General features: G+C 37.9%; 1 protein-coding gene across 1 annotated transcript in view; it reads right to left on the bottom strand.

The window, feature by feature from the left end:
* Nucleotides 1-2348: 2348 nt before the first annotated feature.
* GK (glycerol kinase) overlaps nucleotides 2349-17880 on the bottom strand; it is a 34450-nt gene continuing 18918 nt past the window's right edge. Inside the window, exons 14-21 of the mRNA XM_026047308.1 lie at nucleotides 16030-16108; nucleotides 14206-14302; nucleotides 13161-13245; nucleotides 11068-11188; nucleotides 9823-9966; nucleotides 9260-9340; nucleotides 7503-7589; nucleotides 2349-4697 (exon numbers count right to left, since the gene is read on the bottom strand). Of these exons, the coding sequence (XP_025903093.1) occupies nucleotides 4684-4697; nucleotides 7503-7589; nucleotides 9260-9340; nucleotides 9823-9966; nucleotides 11068-11188; nucleotides 13161-13245; nucleotides 14206-14302; nucleotides 16030-16108 (708 nt within the window). The 3' untranslated portion in view covers nucleotides 2349-4683. The remainder of the gene's footprint in view (nucleotides 4698-7502; nucleotides 7590-9259; nucleotides 9341-9822; nucleotides 9967-11067; nucleotides 11189-13160; nucleotides 13246-14205; nucleotides 14303-16029; nucleotides 16109-17880) is intronic.

Genomic DNA, 17880 nt, shown 5'->3' with positions numbered 1-17880 from the left:
GAAGAATCAAGCCCCTCAACCTGCTGCCAATACTCTCAATGCAGCCAGGATCCCATTGGGCTTCTTGGCCACGAGGGCACACTGCTSMCTCATGGTTAACWTGGTGTCCACCAGGACTCCCAGGTCCCTCTCCGTGGAGCTGCTCTCCRGCAGGTYGACCCCTAATCTGTCCTGATATCTGGGGTTATTCYTCCCCAGGTGCAGGACCCTGCACTTGTCCTTRTTGAACCTCATGAGGTTCCTCTCTGCCCAACTCTCCAGCCTKTCCAGGTCCCTCTGAATGGCAGCACAGCCCTCTGGAGTGTYGGCCACTCTAACCAGCTTGGTATCATCTGCAAACTTGTTCTGTCCCTTCATCTAGATCCTTGATGAACAGATTAAAAAGTCTCAACCTCTGGATTATACCACTAGTGTCCAGAAGCTCAGCAGTCTTTTTGTGTGTGGTAAGGACTAAATTCTCACAAATAGCTTTTGCAAACTTGAGCTATCCTCCACAGGACTGACTTCTATTTAACAATTTATTTCCCTGAAATTACAGAGACGAAAAGAAACATTCCCATATCTTTTTTCAAGATATACACAAAGCATTTGAGGAAGATATTAATTTATTCGTTTCCTATCGATCTTGATCACTACTGATCCACTGATTGGTAGAGAGAGCATCAGAAAACAATTTTAGCAGTTGCCTCATATTATTTCTTTGCTTTAAAGGGCTCCTATTCATTTGCCTGGTTATCTCAAACTCTTCTCGGTGGTGGTCAGTGATAGGACAAGGGGCAGTGGGTATAAATTGAAACACAGGCAGTTCCRTCTCCATGTGAGGAGGAACTTCCTTCCTGTAAAGGTGCCAGAGCCCTGGCACAGGCTGCCCAGGGAGGCTGTGGAGTCTCCTTCTCTGGAGATCTTCCAAACCCGCCTGGATGCCGCCCTGTGTCCCRTGCTCTGGGTGTCCCTGCTGGAGCAGGGGGGGTGACCAGATGATCTCTAGAGGTCCCTTCCAACCTTAACCATGCTGTGAGTCTGTGATCTCATGGGTTTTTGTGTACTACTTCCATAAATGCCAGACAAGTCTAAGACTAAGAAAGAGCAAATCACTCTGCACTTGTGCTGCATCTGTTTGGTAGCATTCCAGTGGCAACAGATCCATGCTTCTTCAGATGGGAGGAATATTGGATTTAGACACTGACATTAAAAAGTTTGCATCTGGTTCCAGGAATAGATGGGACATCCTAGCTCTTGTTGAAAAGCATTTGTTTATATATATATAAATAAAATTTCATATCAGATTAAATGTAGTTATCTGTACTAATTAGACTTTTCTCATAATTCTCCTGCCATTTCAGTATGCTCTTGGAACCGCAGCTGAGGGGAAGGTTCTAGTCTTGCATATTGAAAGGAAAACTTTAAAACGTCATGGGCAAAGGTAGAAGTCTGATAGTGAGGTATAATGTGCCTGCCAAGTTTCTATAATGACAATTTACATGTTATTTGGGCGATTTGTTTCTAACTCATAATAACTGATTTTGAGAYAGGGGACTACTGACTTCTTAAAGACTAGGGAATAGTCTTGCTGAAGGGAATAGCTGAAGTCTTGGTATAATTATGCACCAGTAGATATGTAAAATATAGTTTTGATCCATATACACAGAAAATAAAAAGAATTGGTCAGGGACACTACTTTTTTTTTTTTTTGGGGGGGGGGTGCATGATTTTAAAGGGAGCTGCTGTATACACAGCATATAGACAGCTATATCCCCTCTTCTGTTTCTAAAAAGACAAAATCAAAAAAATAGTTTCTAGATATTGTCCCCAGACATATTTTATATTTGATTGACATTCCATTCCTTCTTCCCTGATTCATAATACTTTWAAAAACAAACCTATATCAGGACTTTGTCCTTCTTCTTCTTTTTACTTGTATTTCTCTGCTTTTTCCTGAACGGGGGCAGGTTGAGGAAGTCCAAGTTGTTTCTTACTCAGTTCAACCCAAGAAACTGAATATATCACTAAAACATACAATCCAGTATGACATACATTTGATCCATGCATTTTAGCAGGTTAAACTGTGTGTGTGTGTGTTGTGTGAGAGATACAAAGAAAAGACTCTATTGTTTAATACACCTCAGGGAATCATACTAATAGGCCTTATAATAATATCAATGAACATGTAGCCACACGCTAACATACAAGAACTGACAGAACATAGCTGTTTGTTTATGGCATTTTAATACCAAGTGAATGCATTTCTCATGTAAGAATTTATAAATCTGGTAACTTATAGGAAAACAAACAAACAAAAAAATCACAGTACTCACAAAAGCTACTTTTCAGCAGTTCTCCCCACACACAGTTTACAGTTAATTTAAACTATGTTGGTAGAAAGATTACAGTGGTGTCATACTCTTAAAAACTTGAAACAGCATTTGAAAATAAAATTATGGTATTTACTCAGTGAAAAGGTAATAGGAATTGTGTTTCTCAGTAAAAGATACATCAGAAAAAGCAGCAAAAAATCTCCCCTCCTGAATAATACACACTACTTTTTTTTCCCCCTTGCCACATACGCTGCTGGCAAGGGCACCACTCCAGCATTAATCATTCCCAGCTTCACACCTTCAGTATTTTTGGCAAGAAGACATACTCAGAGTGCAGTCTGAGGTGTGGGCTGCTGTGCGCTCCAAAGGCTGCTGTTATGCCTGTTCCTTGGTGTAAGGAGGGATCCTCAACAGCTCAGAGGAAACATGAGGAATACACATATTTTTCTGCAGATTCGTGTTCACTTTTCACTCTTTTGTTGTMTCTCCACACAAACTGGAAAAGCCACAAGTTTCAGCTGCACCTCACATTCATGTGTTTATAGGAGTTGTGGGATAAGAACCGTGGTGTTACATTTTCACCTGTGCATAAAAATCCCTTTAGCGGAACTGAAGGGATTGTGTACATGCAACCACAGGAGGAAAACATTCCTTCTCTAACTTCTTAATTAAAAGTCACATTTTCTAAGGTCATTGCACATAGTCATAAAAAGGCAATTAATATGCATTTGATATTAAATATATTGTACGGACCTGAATTTTTGTGCAATCCATTGCTTCAGACACATTTATTTAACATTTCTTTTAAAACTAAGCCTCTATTTACAGTTGAATGAAGAAAAACTTTGCCGAAGAATAACTTCGTTTTCATAAGACAAGAATCTTTAAGAACACTCACAAAAAGGAGAAAAAAAAAACCAAAATAAAAAACACTCCCTTTGACTCCTAGTGCATTTAACCACATCTTTGTAAATTGTTTTCAAAGTCATTGTTCCCACAGATAACCTCAGTATCATTCTACAGCGTGACATGATCCAAGACCACATTTCCCGACCTGTTCGGCAAGGCTGGCATTTCTCATGCTGTTGACAGCAACAGGGAAGCTGAAGTCGAAGTTATTGCCTCATTTCTTTACCTACGGAGGATCTGAAGCTTCAGAGTGGTCACAAGTCAGTTTTCAAGTAGGTTGCCTCTGCTTCCAGCTCCAGTTTCAGGTGCCAAGTGCTTACAGCTCCCAGCCAGGATTTTGGGTTCACCCAGCATACTTTTGGACAACTTCCTGTTGAAACTAGACATGGAAACTGAAAGGGAGATTTTGGTCCCTGAGATGTGCTAAGTGAGATCAAGAACTAGAGCAYTGATATTTAATAGGGAGTGGACCCTCTTCAACAAAACTAATTTAGCTCCAAATTTTGGAAGTTTAACACATAATTGGCAAGACATCCTTAAGCAAGATGACAAAGCATATGCAGTATTGGTCAAGAAAAGTATTTTGATCGGAGAAATTTTAAGAGTTACCAGCTACACAGGACTAAGAAGCTCTCCTTTGAGTTGCAAGCTGCAGCAAATTTGTATTTCAAAACAAACAGAAACAGGCAAAAATATGAAATATAGCCTTAATGGAAACATCTATTTCTCCTACCTTTTTAAAGATACAGGTACAGGTCTTAGTGTCTTAAATACTTACTAGGCAAACTGGCTACATACGCTGGAAGCTAAACCAAACTTCCATTTAACTTTGTGATCAGTCATTTTGATAGTACTCTGCTGACTATACCTGCAGCCTTTGCATTGCCAAACCAGTGGCATGTGCTACCACAGAGACATTCGGAGCTACTGTGTGAAAGGTTTGTACCATCAAAGGGGTCTCAGACCAATGGCCACTAAAATAACATCTTTGGCAACCACAGAAATATGACAGGCAATCCATAGCAGCTGGAAGAAACGTTGCAAGATGTCTACACAGTTCTACAGTGCATCATTGTAACTTTCCGCAGTGCATTTGCTAAAGTACCAAAACCCTGGAAAGGATAGAAAAACATCTGATATTATCCTAGAGGGTTTTTAAGCGTCGATTTTCTTGAACAAAGCTCAAGCTTCTGAAATTTCCCGATTTCAGGCTGTGATTGGGTATGGCGGGAGGCAGCGAGCGCAGAGGCTCCGGCGGCGCCGGCGCAGGGAGCGGGGCCACGTCCTCGGCGGCGCCCCGACGGGCACGGGCACGGGACGGTGGCCAAGGCCGGGCAACAGGCGGGCTCGTACATGGATTTAGTCACACAAACTGTACAATCACACTGGTGCTGGAATCTCTTCACACACAAAACAAACAAACAAAGTCAGCTGCGTCCAGGCAATCCGTTAAGTGCTCTCATTTATCTGTACCTTAAACGGGAAAGAATGTGTATTAGTGGCAAAGAAATTACCCAAAAACATTTACTCTATAATACAGCTGAGCTATAGGAGGAGTCCAGTATAGCCATCCCTTGTTTCCAATGATGCTAGAGGTGCTAAGTGTGTAGGATGGGCACACAGCAGGAGAGAGGAGACCACACTGATTCAAATGGGTAAACTTTTAACAAGCAGAAGGACTGAGGGAGGATATTCCAAGCCTAATATTTTCTGAATATGGAAAATACTGCCACTAACTCAAAGAACTGCAACGGTGCTCCTGATACATAAATCAGTTTGCAATTTGGCAGCAACTATCACAATYCGAAAGACTAAAAAGCAAAAACTGGATCACAGAAAAAACAAAGCAGTAAGAGTGTTTAAGTAAGAGAAATACACCAACACTACCAGCATTGACAGCTTCTTCTGTGGGGATAAAAGCAAAGGACTTGAGGTCCTATATATAACTAATTCTGTTTTTATAACTCGCTTGAGCAAATGTAAGCACACAAAGGCACTTCTTTAAATTTGAACCTAATAGAATAATATAAATTTTCAGTCAACCCCTCCCTCTGTACCATCAAAAAGTTTATCTATGCACTAGCTTGTAATCTTGCAGGTATCTAGTTCCCAAATGCATTTGAAAGACTGGGGAAAAAAAAAAAAAAAAAGAGGTGCTTCTCAACATTAAAAAAAAGAAAGATCATAAAGTGCAAATAACGGATCGGCTTTCGGCTTTTGCTTTTGATCAGTTCATGAAAGGACATCATGAAAAGCAGCGCTGTTCTTCATATTTGCTCATCAAGTGTTGCATGCAAAAGCAGTTAGTTCAGCCGTTCCCTTTATTGTTTTTTGCAACATTAGTGGTCTGTTCTGCACAGCAGGTTTTTCCCTTGCACTTCTGCAGTCGTAAAATCCCAGCCCTGCCCTAGGCGGCCGTGTTTAACGGCAGCACCGCTGCCCTGCAAGACTTACTGCTGCGTCAGCACACGAGGGACCGATTCAGCTCAGAGCGGGCTCAACTCTCAAACTTTCTAGGCCGATGACTGCGTTGGAGTTCCAGTGTTTCATTAAAAGATAAAACGTAACAAATTCATTAATGAAGTTCCAGTAGGTTAGAAGGAAAGCCTGGTCAGCTAATTCTGTCTTTTAAAAGCCAAGGCAGATTTATCAGAACAAAGGTCTAGAGGGGGAGCCGTGGAGTTCCCATCAGCAACACAAGCTCTGTATCGCRTTCCAACACACAGCTGAGCAAAACTGCATCTTCTCCCCTTCCCAATTGCACCATGTAAGTTACAGACTACACACACTAACCCCCTTAATAGTTATTGCTATTGGAAAACGAGAGGAAATTAGGTCTTGAAGACCACAGTGAATTGAATGTGTTCCCTTTATGGGAAGGAAAAGCACTGGCACGCTCAGGAAAAGGAAACAAAGTCTGTTTTTGTGGGTTCCAACAGCACAGGTTTGGATATATGTGCAGGTTACTGATTAGTTGTTTTTAAAAAGCAGTAAACTGAAAGTTTAAGGTGCTTCTCTGTCCACTTAATATTGCTTTTGATATTATTGTAGCTAGCCACCATGTGGTCAAGAAACCTTGACCCACAATTAACATTCAAGTTGCTTAGTTCAGCTTGTTAAAAATTTACCCACTTATTCACAGTTGGTTTTCGTATGTTCCTCATATTCAAGACTGTTCTCATTTACAGATGCATCCCAGGGTTAGTAAATCAATGCCAACCCATTCATTCAGTTTTATTTTTACTGAGCAAAGCATTTGATTAGTTTGATTTTAGTTCTCCTATAGGCTCAGACGGTCTCTTCATGCAAGGAAAAATACAGTTAAACAGTAAATTCAGGTTGAATGACTAAACCCCAAATACAAACACATCACCATAGGAGCATGCTAGAGTGGCCCACCCCCAAAAAACAACCACATCCAAAGAACCCACTAAGAAATAATATGCTATAAAACATCTTCCTTGGATTTAAATTATAAAAACACAAAAACTACAAACAAATGACATCAMCATATAAAATTATTTTGCTTACCATATAAATATGTTAGTAAAATGTCTCATTTCTGGCAGAAGTAACTAATACTAGAATAAGAACTTCTTTTTACAATAAAATATAAGTTAAAGATGCATCTTCGTTGCATATGCACACAGTCCCTCTCCCTTAAGCCTTATAGGGAGTTTAATCAATAGGCTTATCAGGGTTTCCTCTCTTTATACAAAGGGAAAATGACTTATCAATTAAGAACAAAGTATGAAGAGAGTATTCGACAGATTTAGTGGAAGAAGCTTTCTGTCCATACAGTACTTCCAAGGTGACCAGAAAGAAAGGGGCCTTTCAGGAAGCCTTTCCAGAACGGAAGAGAAGCCTTCTTATTATAGTTAAGTCAAATCCTCAAAATGATTTTTAATTTTATGAGAACTACAAGACAAAGGATGGAACTTCATGCTAAGTGCAACTCCGCCATATTGCTCCAATCTATTTCCTATTTCCTTTCCATAACCTATTACAACCTGCAGCAGCTTGATGAAGGGAAAGGAGTTCAAGGTTTCAAGCATATCTAACAGGAAATTCACGGCATATGATGATGAATTCCAGCTGGTCTTCAGTTGGTTTCTTTTAATACCATGTATCTAATACACAACCTTATAATAGTCGTGTGCATGAGCAACAAAAATCACAGTCATTTTTGCTGAAAATGAACAGACATAAGACAAAAACAAGAACACTTAAACTASTGCAGACAGCTTTTAAAATGATCTAATTCAAATAACAACTAACCTGAGACGTACTTTGCTCCGATTAACATTATCATGCTACTCATTATAAAAAAACCCAAAGGCAGACTACAGAAGATACTAGTGTCACCTGATGTCATCCAGGGGGAGGTGTTTCCAGTCAAGCAAATCAAAAGAGAAATATATATAAATTGCAATATATGTGTAAAGAATCATATGAACAGCAAAAGTAACAAATGCAGTGACATTTGCAGGAAAGATAAAAAAGTTTGCTCATGACCCCCCATAATAATTTGAAACAGAATTTCATGATGAGAGCTTAAGTTCAAATTCCACTGTCAGAACTWTGTAGGATAAGGCTATATCTAGAATTCTTCAATCTTAAATGCTCCTAACAGGCAGGAAAAAAAAAGTTTCAAATTGAGAAGAGGACAAATATCTACTTTTTTTTCCTACACAGGTAAATCAGGTAATCACTGAAGGTAGATTTGATGAACCTYCCTTTTTCACATTAGCTGAAGAGCTAATTTTATTTTCTGTAGGTTAGATTTTTTTATACTTCAAAAGGAAACAAAAAATATGATGCATATCAACATGTAATTTTAGGAAACATAGTACAAAGTTAAGATATAAGGCTACAAAACAATAATGGACCATGCTGAAATGAACTTATTACTTGTGCTGCCGCACAAACAATTCTCCCAATCCTGTCCCAAAGGCAAATGGTATAAGCATAGTGTTACGTGGCTAAAAATTAGTTACATATATGAATGTATAGGATCATAGAAGGAAAATTTTAGCTTTATCTTTCAGTAATAAAGCTAGATGCTTCATGCAGCTGTAACTGGGGCTTCTGGGAAGAGTTTACATTTTGAAGACAGTTTAAAACTTCACATTTCTCATTTTAGTAGCTTGTTTAGCTTCAGTGAAAGAAAAATTAAGTGATGACTGCATCTACAAAGTAGTTCGATTCAGGATTGAAAACCTATCCTGAAATGCTGCAGAAATATAAACTCAATGATAGAAGCCTACAGCTTTCATTCGAACCTGACAGGCCAGAGCCTTCTATTTCTAAAGAAGGACCCTGTTTAGTCCCTCATAAATGTTTGTGTATTTTCTGTATTTGGGCAATAGGTCTGTGCAAGTCTGTGTTTTCACAGGATGGTTGAGGTTGGAAGGGACCTCTAGAGATCATCCAGTCCAAGCCCCCAGCTCAAGCAGGGACACCCAGAGCACGGGGCACAGGGTGGCAGCCAGAAGGGCTTTGAAGATCTCCAGAGAAGGAGACTCCACAGCCTCCCTGATTTTATGATAACTTCTTGCTCTCAATTTTTGTGGGTCAGATTGAGATGGTTATCTATCCCATACTGTATAGATGGTTATCTATACAGYATATAGTAAAGCAAGATACAGCAAGAAAAAAAATACAGAATAAAATTTTTCTCCTTTGCAACATAAGGGTGTAATACAGCAAAGCTTAAGAAATCATTGTACGGTCTCAGCATTAAGCTGAATCTATTATTTTAGGGAGGATTTAAGCCATGCAATCCTGCAAAACCTGCAGCTTAGTKCTGATTAATATCCTCTTTTTAGAAGCCCACAAAAAGTTGCTTTGTCCTTTCAAGAGTCAAAGCCCATCTATTGCCTTGTGCTTTTTTCCACAACACTTAAGTAATAGATTTCAAATTAACTGAATAGAGCAGCGACAGTATGAACAGAAAAGGTCATGAATCTCAAGAGGAATCACCTGAGCTACCTGGCAAATTAGCAATACTCAGCCTGCAATAATCATTGGTTTACCATTTGAAGGAGCTTCAGATGTCTCCCAGCCCATAGATTTCATCACAGCTTTTTTCCATCTGGCATAGCGACATTCACTTTCTGAAATTGAGAAATCAGTAAATGGAATTTATAAGCCTATGAATTTATAGGAATACCACTACAAATATTTAAGAAGCAGAGACTGTAGTCTTGGCTTTCCACACCTTTTCACAGTATAGTCTCTCTGCACAAAGGCAGACAAGCAAAAAAGGAAATTTTAAACAACTTGGTGCCTGTTCACCACTAAACATATTTACAAGCAGGAAGAAATGAAGCATTGTTATTCATGTAGAAGTCCTCCAATGTTGAAAACAATGATTTGAAGTACGGGTTACAGCAGGAATGAGAATCAAAGTGGGGATAAAACAAGAACTTGTGCAAAAAGTTAAAGAAAGAGACAAAAAATGCATTTGCCATGCATATGCAATAATTATGTCAACAACATGCTTTCCTGTATATTGCTGTGTATCAGAATGCAACAAAGAAAAACTTTGATCTACTCTACATAAAATTTAGRCTTTTAAGTTCTGAGAGGTTTTTACCCTCTGGGTTGATCTGAGGTTCGAATCTTTCACAGGTCACTGCTGTCAAATCTCCAGGATTCAGACTCCAAATTCCGACTCCTTCTGCAGCTCCTGCTGCCATAGCAGCTCCTAGAGCTGTTGTTTCAGGCATCGATGGCTTTACTGGAGTAAATCAGAGAGAAGGCATGACAATTTTTCATGACAGTCAATGAGTGATTCATATTTTATATAACTATACTGTGTAAGGTTCCCTCAGATTTATCACCAGCATATCTCATTTTACCATTTATCAATATATCCATTTTTTAAAAATTTTATTACCATTTATCAATATATCATAATATCCTGATGTTACTCAGTGACATACTGCATCCCTAAGAATGCTAAAGCATAACTCACTTTTTTCAACAATTTTTAGTTATCTGTCAGACATATTAAAATCTATCTTGATAAAGATGTATGCTTTTCACTGATACTGAAATACTCTAATCACACTTTTCAAATGAAGTCTCCAAAAAGTCCTGCACACTGTGTATTAAAACACATTCTTCAAAGGATAAAAATCCTTTTAATCATTCTAGGGATTTTCTAAAAAGGAAGTGTTATAAGATCATTTATAAAATGCTTGTCTTAAGGGTGGGTGAAAGTAAAGACTTTGTGAAATCTTATTTGCCTTAGAGAAACAAGCAGAAGAGAACAACCATAACCATTTTGGTTTGAATTTCCTATTATTATTGGTGTTCTGGGAGAAAGAGTGGTCAGGTTGTTTCATTACTTGTAAATGAGATCAAAGTTTTGTGAAGGCCAGGGGAACAACAAAAACAAAAAGTGTATTTTCTACTTGTGGAAATGCTTACTCAAGAACATGAGCAGTGGAGGTGCAAAGTTGTGGTTTAACTCTGCACTRGATTCTCAGGGCCAGTATGTTGCAGTAGAGCATTAATTTCACTGATTTTAGAAGATATTAGACATTTAGAAATCAAAATGATAAACTCAAGGTTCAATGCACTCATAATGGTATAATATTTCAACAGTATAAACAACAGTCCAAGAGTCCTACAAAAAATAATTCTCAACATCTGATGCAAGATCCAGTAACTTTTTTTCTCCCCTGCAAAAAGAACATTCACAATTAGGACTAAGAGACCAGCAATGCCCCTCACCAAAAAAAGACCAATTGACTGGTCCTCCTTAGCCATAAAAACTTTCCTTTTCCTTTTTCTTTTCCTTTATAAAGAAAGTATAGATGTACTTTCACCTTACCTACTGGAATACAGAGGATATCTGATTGGAGTTGCATGAGAACTTTGTTATTGGTCATTCCTCCATCTACTTGCAGYTGGCTTAGTGGTATCCCACAGTCCTTGTTCATAGCATCTAAAATCTTAAGAAAGATTAACATRTGTTATGACTGAATTATAGAGAAATCTATGAAATCCTCTCCATATAAAACACTGATATGTCAGTGTTTGCTAAAGAGTGTAAAATAAATAGTTGTCTCCCCCCAAATATGCAACCCCAAGTTTTAGTCATCATGGAATTAGCAACTGTACAGGTTTGTCTAATATACAGCAGAAATCATAATACTCCAAAAACCATAGTGCAAGAAAAGCATTCCTTCTGATACTAGAACCCTAGCCCTACATGTTTCTTATAAGGCCTGAGAAAAAATAAGAAAAATTGATGGCAACTTACTAGGCAGAAGACAACAATCACAGCTTACATCAAAGATGCCCTAGGAAGAAGTATTCCTGAAAGAAGCTCTTCAGCTGACTACAAGTTGTCTATCTGTCTACTTGTTCTAAGATGAAGCATTAAAGAATGGTGGAATTACATCATTTGAATTGGCATTCTGGGAGATAGTTCAGTGCACAGTAGTTCCCACTGAACTATTTCGAAAGAGCAAACTTTCAGGTATTTTTGATAAGGCAGTGAAAATTATAATTTTACATTTCATTAGACTTTAAGACTAAACTGTTAATGTAAGCGTTGCTAAAATTCTGTGTCTTCTTTTTTTTTTGCATGGTGGAGAGATGAATATGTGGAAAGGATTTTACTGTTTGCAAGGGATAACTGAGAGCTGAGTATTTAAATCACTGATATCTGTCAAAGTGCTTTTTATTACATCTGTAGCACAAGAAATGGTTTCAGAAAAGACAGAACTAACAATATACCTTTGAAAATTGTACATATGTTTATCTGCATCACTAGGAGTTAATCTACTGATCAGATTAATTACTAGGTGTGCGTGGTAGACCTACTCAGGCACTCCTATAATTATGATAGAAGCACATTCACTAAAGTATGAGGAAGTATTAGATTGGTTCAAACAGTTAACTTCATCCTCAGTCTGAAAGCTTTCTTCCTCTTACTCACATCACACACGACAGGTCTTTTTCCCTGATGTTTCCTTTCTTGAGCTGCCACATGAGAGGGAATGGATGGGAGGAGGAAGAAGGAAAAAGAGGAAGAGACTGCAAACTGGGCTGTCGGGTCCGTCCCTGCAATGTCAGCCTGATTTCTGGTATCAGAGATAAATGCTGCTTTCAAGCCCCTTCATGGCTTTCGGAGGGCTCGGAGATGCCCAGGTGAAGTTTCTAGCTCTTTTCTATAGAAGTACTCCTTACTCTACTTTTTGTCATGGCAGAATTAAGCTGCTTTCCTCCTCTCACACAGAATTAGATGGGTGTTATTTTAAACCTCAGCACTAATAACAACATCAGTTTAAAAACATGCAATTGAATCAAAGTTTGACTGTTATATTTGAGGGGTCTCTATTTGTACAAAACACAAGAGAAACATAAATTAATAGGGAGTGGTGATATAACCATTTCTTATTCCTCAGAACATAGATGCCCCTTTAATTTGGTAAAAAGCTTCATTTCTTCACTGAGAATTTTGGTTTGCTTTTGTAGAATGCTGGCAAAGGCAATAGGAAATTTATTTTTGTTCTTGGGTAGCAATGCAAGCCATTTCTTTCACCGCAGACAGTATAAACCACAATCTCACATGCCATAGAAAAAATGTAACTTTTTAGTTAYGGCATTGGTCTTGTCATTGGATTGCATCTGTGTTTTGCAAGTCTTGAGATTCACAAAAACCGCATCCTAACAGCTGATAAAGAACAACATTGCCCATGTAAATAAGGCACCAGCCAACCAGATCATTGCAGCCAAGTCTGAAGGAGCAATTCATCAACATTAGCACCATATGAAGAGAAAGATAACATCCAAGCACAATATCAAGTGATTCATTAATCTTTGTGAAGTCCTTCTGGTCCTCTATTCCTGAAGAGTTACAGTGCCCGATATCATATTAATTTTCAGTGAATTTATTAAGACTTAATTTGTCTTTACCTCTCGAGTTTGAAAGCAGACAGCTTCTAGTGCAGCAAAGGCAATGTGATTTTTATTTGTAAACTGAGTAAGGCCACAGATAATACTGTTCAAGAGAAAGAAAATGCATCAGTTAGAACACACATCTTTATCAGAAGGGAAATATTTCAGACCTAGGCCTGCTAGATTAAAACTCTTCCAGTCTCATCAGTTTTATCAGTCTTTCAGTTTTATCGGTCTTATCAGTTTTATTTATATATAAGGACTTTTTTTTTCCTGTAGCTATAAAAAATACCTTAATTCTAAAGATGAGACTACTCAAAACCTTTAAGCCTTTTTTTTTTTTTTCCCTCATTTTAGCAAACTTATACTTCTGTATACTTTCTGTAATTCTTATGGCATGGTCTGATTCCAACAACAGTAGGCAAACTCACAATAGCAGAAAATACAAGTAGAAGGATGTTGTTTGCACTAGTAGTTCTAACTATTACCAGTTATCAGTATCACTATTAATCACCCCAAAATGTGTTGGAAGGAATCGGCCTAYGCAATAGATTGGCAAGCGAAGGAGAGCTGGACTTATGGGGGAAGAGGAGGGAGAGAGAGCAAGATGGGAAAGAATTAAGTAGCCTGTATCTGAGACCGTGAAAGCAGCAGCAATGGGGAACTGATCTCACAAAACTAATCAGCATTAAAATCTTCACTTTATATGTTCACAGGTCACAGGTATGCATGAGGAAGGAGGAGAAAAAAAAAAAATGAAAAAAGAGACAGGACCCTTATTACTGAGAATGATAAAATTATCCTGTAATCATCCTCCAGAATCTACAACTCAGTCCAAGTGGTATCCCTGTCAAATCTCCATCTTATTTTTCTCTTACAGGAGGTAGCTGAGACAGAYAATTTTAGTTCACGTTTCTCTGTTGAAGACATCACAGAGAACAAGGTATCCTGATACACCAAAGAGGCAAAAGTAAAACTGAGTTCACAAAACTGGGGGAAACAGTGTTAGTGTTCGCAAATAATTAAATCTACCTGTAAATGCAGTGTTTAATTAGATCCTTACCCCCTTGCACTGGGTTCCCAGTATGGTGCATACAGTCCTGAAAATGCTGGCACAAAGTAGCAGCCATAAGAAGTCCCCACCTCTGCAGCCAGTTTTTCTAATGCACACACAGACATAAACAGTCTTCACACAGCTTTTCACAAGGGTACCAGCACTTAAATATGGCACTTTAAGTTATTATTTAAATAGGGAATATTTCAGAATATGTAAAAGAGCTAAAAAATAAATAACCAAGCCATAAACAAGCAGAAAATCTAAATAACTGACATTCAGCTCRTTAACTATTTGTTCATTTTCAGTGGAAGGTGGAGTATAAGAAACTGCAGGATATGTAAAATGAACAAAAAAAAAATCAAAATTAAAATCTGAAATTATGTATTCAATATGTTAACCTAAATTCTGTGAGGTTTTTAAAAGGTATCCTTCAGCGTGGTCCAAAAAGTTACACTTCCCTTGCATATAAGTCAGTGAAAGTAAAGGAAACTGCATTAAGACCAAAGGGAGTTAAGAACTAAACTCCCAGAAATTTCAAATGGATTTAGAACTCTAAATTCATAGCCTAAGTATATAATTACAAGCCCTGCTACAAGGAAATCTAAAGTTTCTTAATGCCGAGTAATAACATTGGATATCTGAGTTCACCAATACTGAAATATTAATTATTAAAACATAAATTATTTTTGTTGTTGTTTTATTAAAGAGAAATGGTGAAAATTTCCCACTTGATTTTAGTAATGCCAATATGATTAAAGTTCTTGAATTCTAAACCTAATAAAGGTTTAGTCAAACTTCTGAAGCCAATGGGTACCAAAGCGTTTCGACAACTGGATAATTCTGTGGCAAAGGCATGGATGCTTCCATATGGATCTATGAAGCTTTTACTTGAAAAACAGCTTGACAGTCTCTGTTATTGCCTAGTCTTTGAAGTTATAAGCGAATTTTGAGTTCTACATATTTCCACTTTTGAATAGATATATAAAATATTACAAAATGTACTGAATTTCCTACATCTCATTAAAGCAGTCTCTTTCAAATTGAGACTTGCAGGCTTCTGAATATTTTCTTCCTTTTCAATTTTTTTGTATTTCTATTTTCTCTAATATTTCACATTCACTTGTTTGAAGTTCTGCTCTATCAGAAACATCAGCTACCAGTATTCCAAAGGATTATGATATTGTTAGCCAAAACAGATTACATTATCACCTACAATTTCATTAAAGAGACAGCTTTGCAAGTGGAGGTCTTCTACTGCTTTGATGTAGATGAATCCTTCTATATAAATGACAGCATGTTTCGGGTTTCAGGTTCTCTTGTTTGTTAGGAATGCATATGTTGCTTTAAGATTCAGTTTTCACTGGGTTCCATGGATGAGACTTACACACTACTGGCTTTGGAAAATTCAGTGTTTTATGAAACCAGGAAATACACTATAAGTGTAATACATTCCTGGACGTCTATTTGCTAGGACAATTATTAATAATTATGAACTGTAATAAAATGAAGCTRACAATGGGTTTCAAAGACCTCAGCGAGATGCTGTATGAAATACACGTGTCAATAAGCAATGATTCCAGAGATGCAAAATGAATTATTTGAATACAAAGGTGTGCTCTAGGTGTCCTTGCTTGAGCAGGAGGGTTGGACTAGATGATCTCTACAGGTCCCTTCCAACCTCAGCCATTCTGTGATTCTGTGACATCAAATTTACATATCTTGCAGTTTCTGCTTACTTGACTGCTTTGAGCTTTTACTCAACATTGCAGACATCAAGATGGGTAAGAAGAAAACCTGAAAGATTAACAGCTCCAAATTGTGAACACTCACCAACTTCCTGTGAAGTCTTAACGATACCTAGATTGTCTCTCAGCCAACGAATAACAGCACCAGCTATTGCAACAGATCCCTAAAGGAAAAAAGAATATCACTACAAGATCAGGAGAGCACAACTGGTAGCATCATGTTCATTTTTACAGGACTGGAGAGGAGAGGTAGCTGCACGTAGAGTACWCCCAAGAATGTTGACAGCATGTTTCGGCAGCTCGAGGTCACCATGCAAGAATAGCAGCCTGTTATTTAGCATCCTTGAAAAAAAAAGTTCCTCCCTCCCTTTCAGGGAAGTTACAATGACACTTGCTAAGCAACCTTTTTGCTCCCTCTAATTTGGGTCTCCTCCTGAATATACAATGCTGAGGCCCACTATCCTTTTCTACTAAATTAAAACTCTCATGCTTTGATTTTTAAAAAATTAGACTCATTATGTAGTTGAGCTCTTTAAATGCTACAGTAGTGGTCTATGTAGTGGTCTAACTACAAATGTCTAGAAAGAAAGTTAAGCATTGGCCAAAAAGACCAACAAAATTCCCATGTTGTCTCAGCAAATGGCTCTGAATGCCCCTATCTTACAATGGGATGAATGGCATGGCTTCCATCTCACAACGGAGACCAAATGGTTTCCTCAAAAAGACAGCCTCCAGACTCCTAGGCCAAGCCTCAACAAAAACAGAAGTGCAACTGTATTTCTATTCAAAGTCATTGCTAGAAGGAGGCAAGGGTGTTTGCTAACCACTTAGTTCTTACAGTTATGAGATTGAGGTTTGATTAAAAGAAAAACTGAACCCACTTCTGTCACAAGTGTCTCAGCTGTCACACTGCACACCATCCTAGGCTGGATGCAGGAGCAGGGAGTATTCACTACCTTCTGCTGAAGCCATTTCTTCAGACAGCATAGGRAAGGGCTTGGAGATGAGGAAGAAACAGAGCACGTGCACGCCTGAGCACGCTGAAGTTTGAAACGTTCTCAAGACAGTTCTAATTCTCACTTCAAGAACATAGATTCAACAACAATAACAAAATGCAACAACAACAAAACCCCAAGTTGATCAGAACATGGCAAATGGAAGTTCCACTTTCCTTGGGRGAAGAAAATGAAATGAATAGAGCTTTTCACATTGCACAAGAGTCTGTAATCCACCAAGTATTGTCTGGCTGACATGGAAAAATGGGCTCATTTAAAAAGCTCAAGAACAGCAGACAAATCAGGGTGYTTCAAGAGTAACCAACAGACCAAATGTACTAAGCAAACTAGGAGAAAAAATACTTATTCCACAAATCCCAGTGAAGTTTTGCTGCAACACAGCTGCTAAGCCAAYCTGTGATTGAGAATCAGAGTTTTAAACCCATTAAACATGAAAATTAAGGAGTAAAAATCCAATTATTTAGAGAAATTGGATGTTCTCTGAGTGGCAGAGGAAACTGAGGAACTAGATTCTGTAAGTAAGCATCTATGTTTTAGTACATCAAAAGCACACAATTYAGATGCTTCTCATCTTAGTCATTTSATTCAGTTTATAAAAAGTTAAAAATAAAAACCATTAGAATGACAAAGATATTTAATCATAATTTTTATTATGAGAGAGAACTTCCCCCCTTTTTAACACAATCTTCATATGCAATTATCTGTTAGATTTGCAATATWATGCAATAGAAAAAAATATTTTCACTCTAATGGTCTACAAATAAGTGATGCAATGTAGAAACATATTTATTTAAATCAAAAAATTTAGATTGGAGGTGGAGATGGGGTAATCAAAACCACACATAAGCCCTGAAGTACTCATGCCATAATGCAATTTCTTTAAAATTTCTGTGCACCTGAACATTTTCTCTACAAATAAT

The sequence above is a fragment of the Nothoprocta perdicaria genome, unplaced genomic scaffold, assembly GCF_003342845.1.
Source record: "Nothoprocta perdicaria isolate Ctin4 unplaced genomic scaffold, notPer1 scaffold_49, whole genome shotgun sequence".
In the NCBI taxonomy this organism is placed as follows: Eukaryota; Metazoa; Chordata; class Aves; order Tinamiformes; family Tinamidae; genus Nothoprocta; species Nothoprocta perdicaria.
The sequence above is the reverse complement of the archived record's forward strand: the minus strand, read 5'-3'. Positions and strand labels throughout refer to the sequence as shown.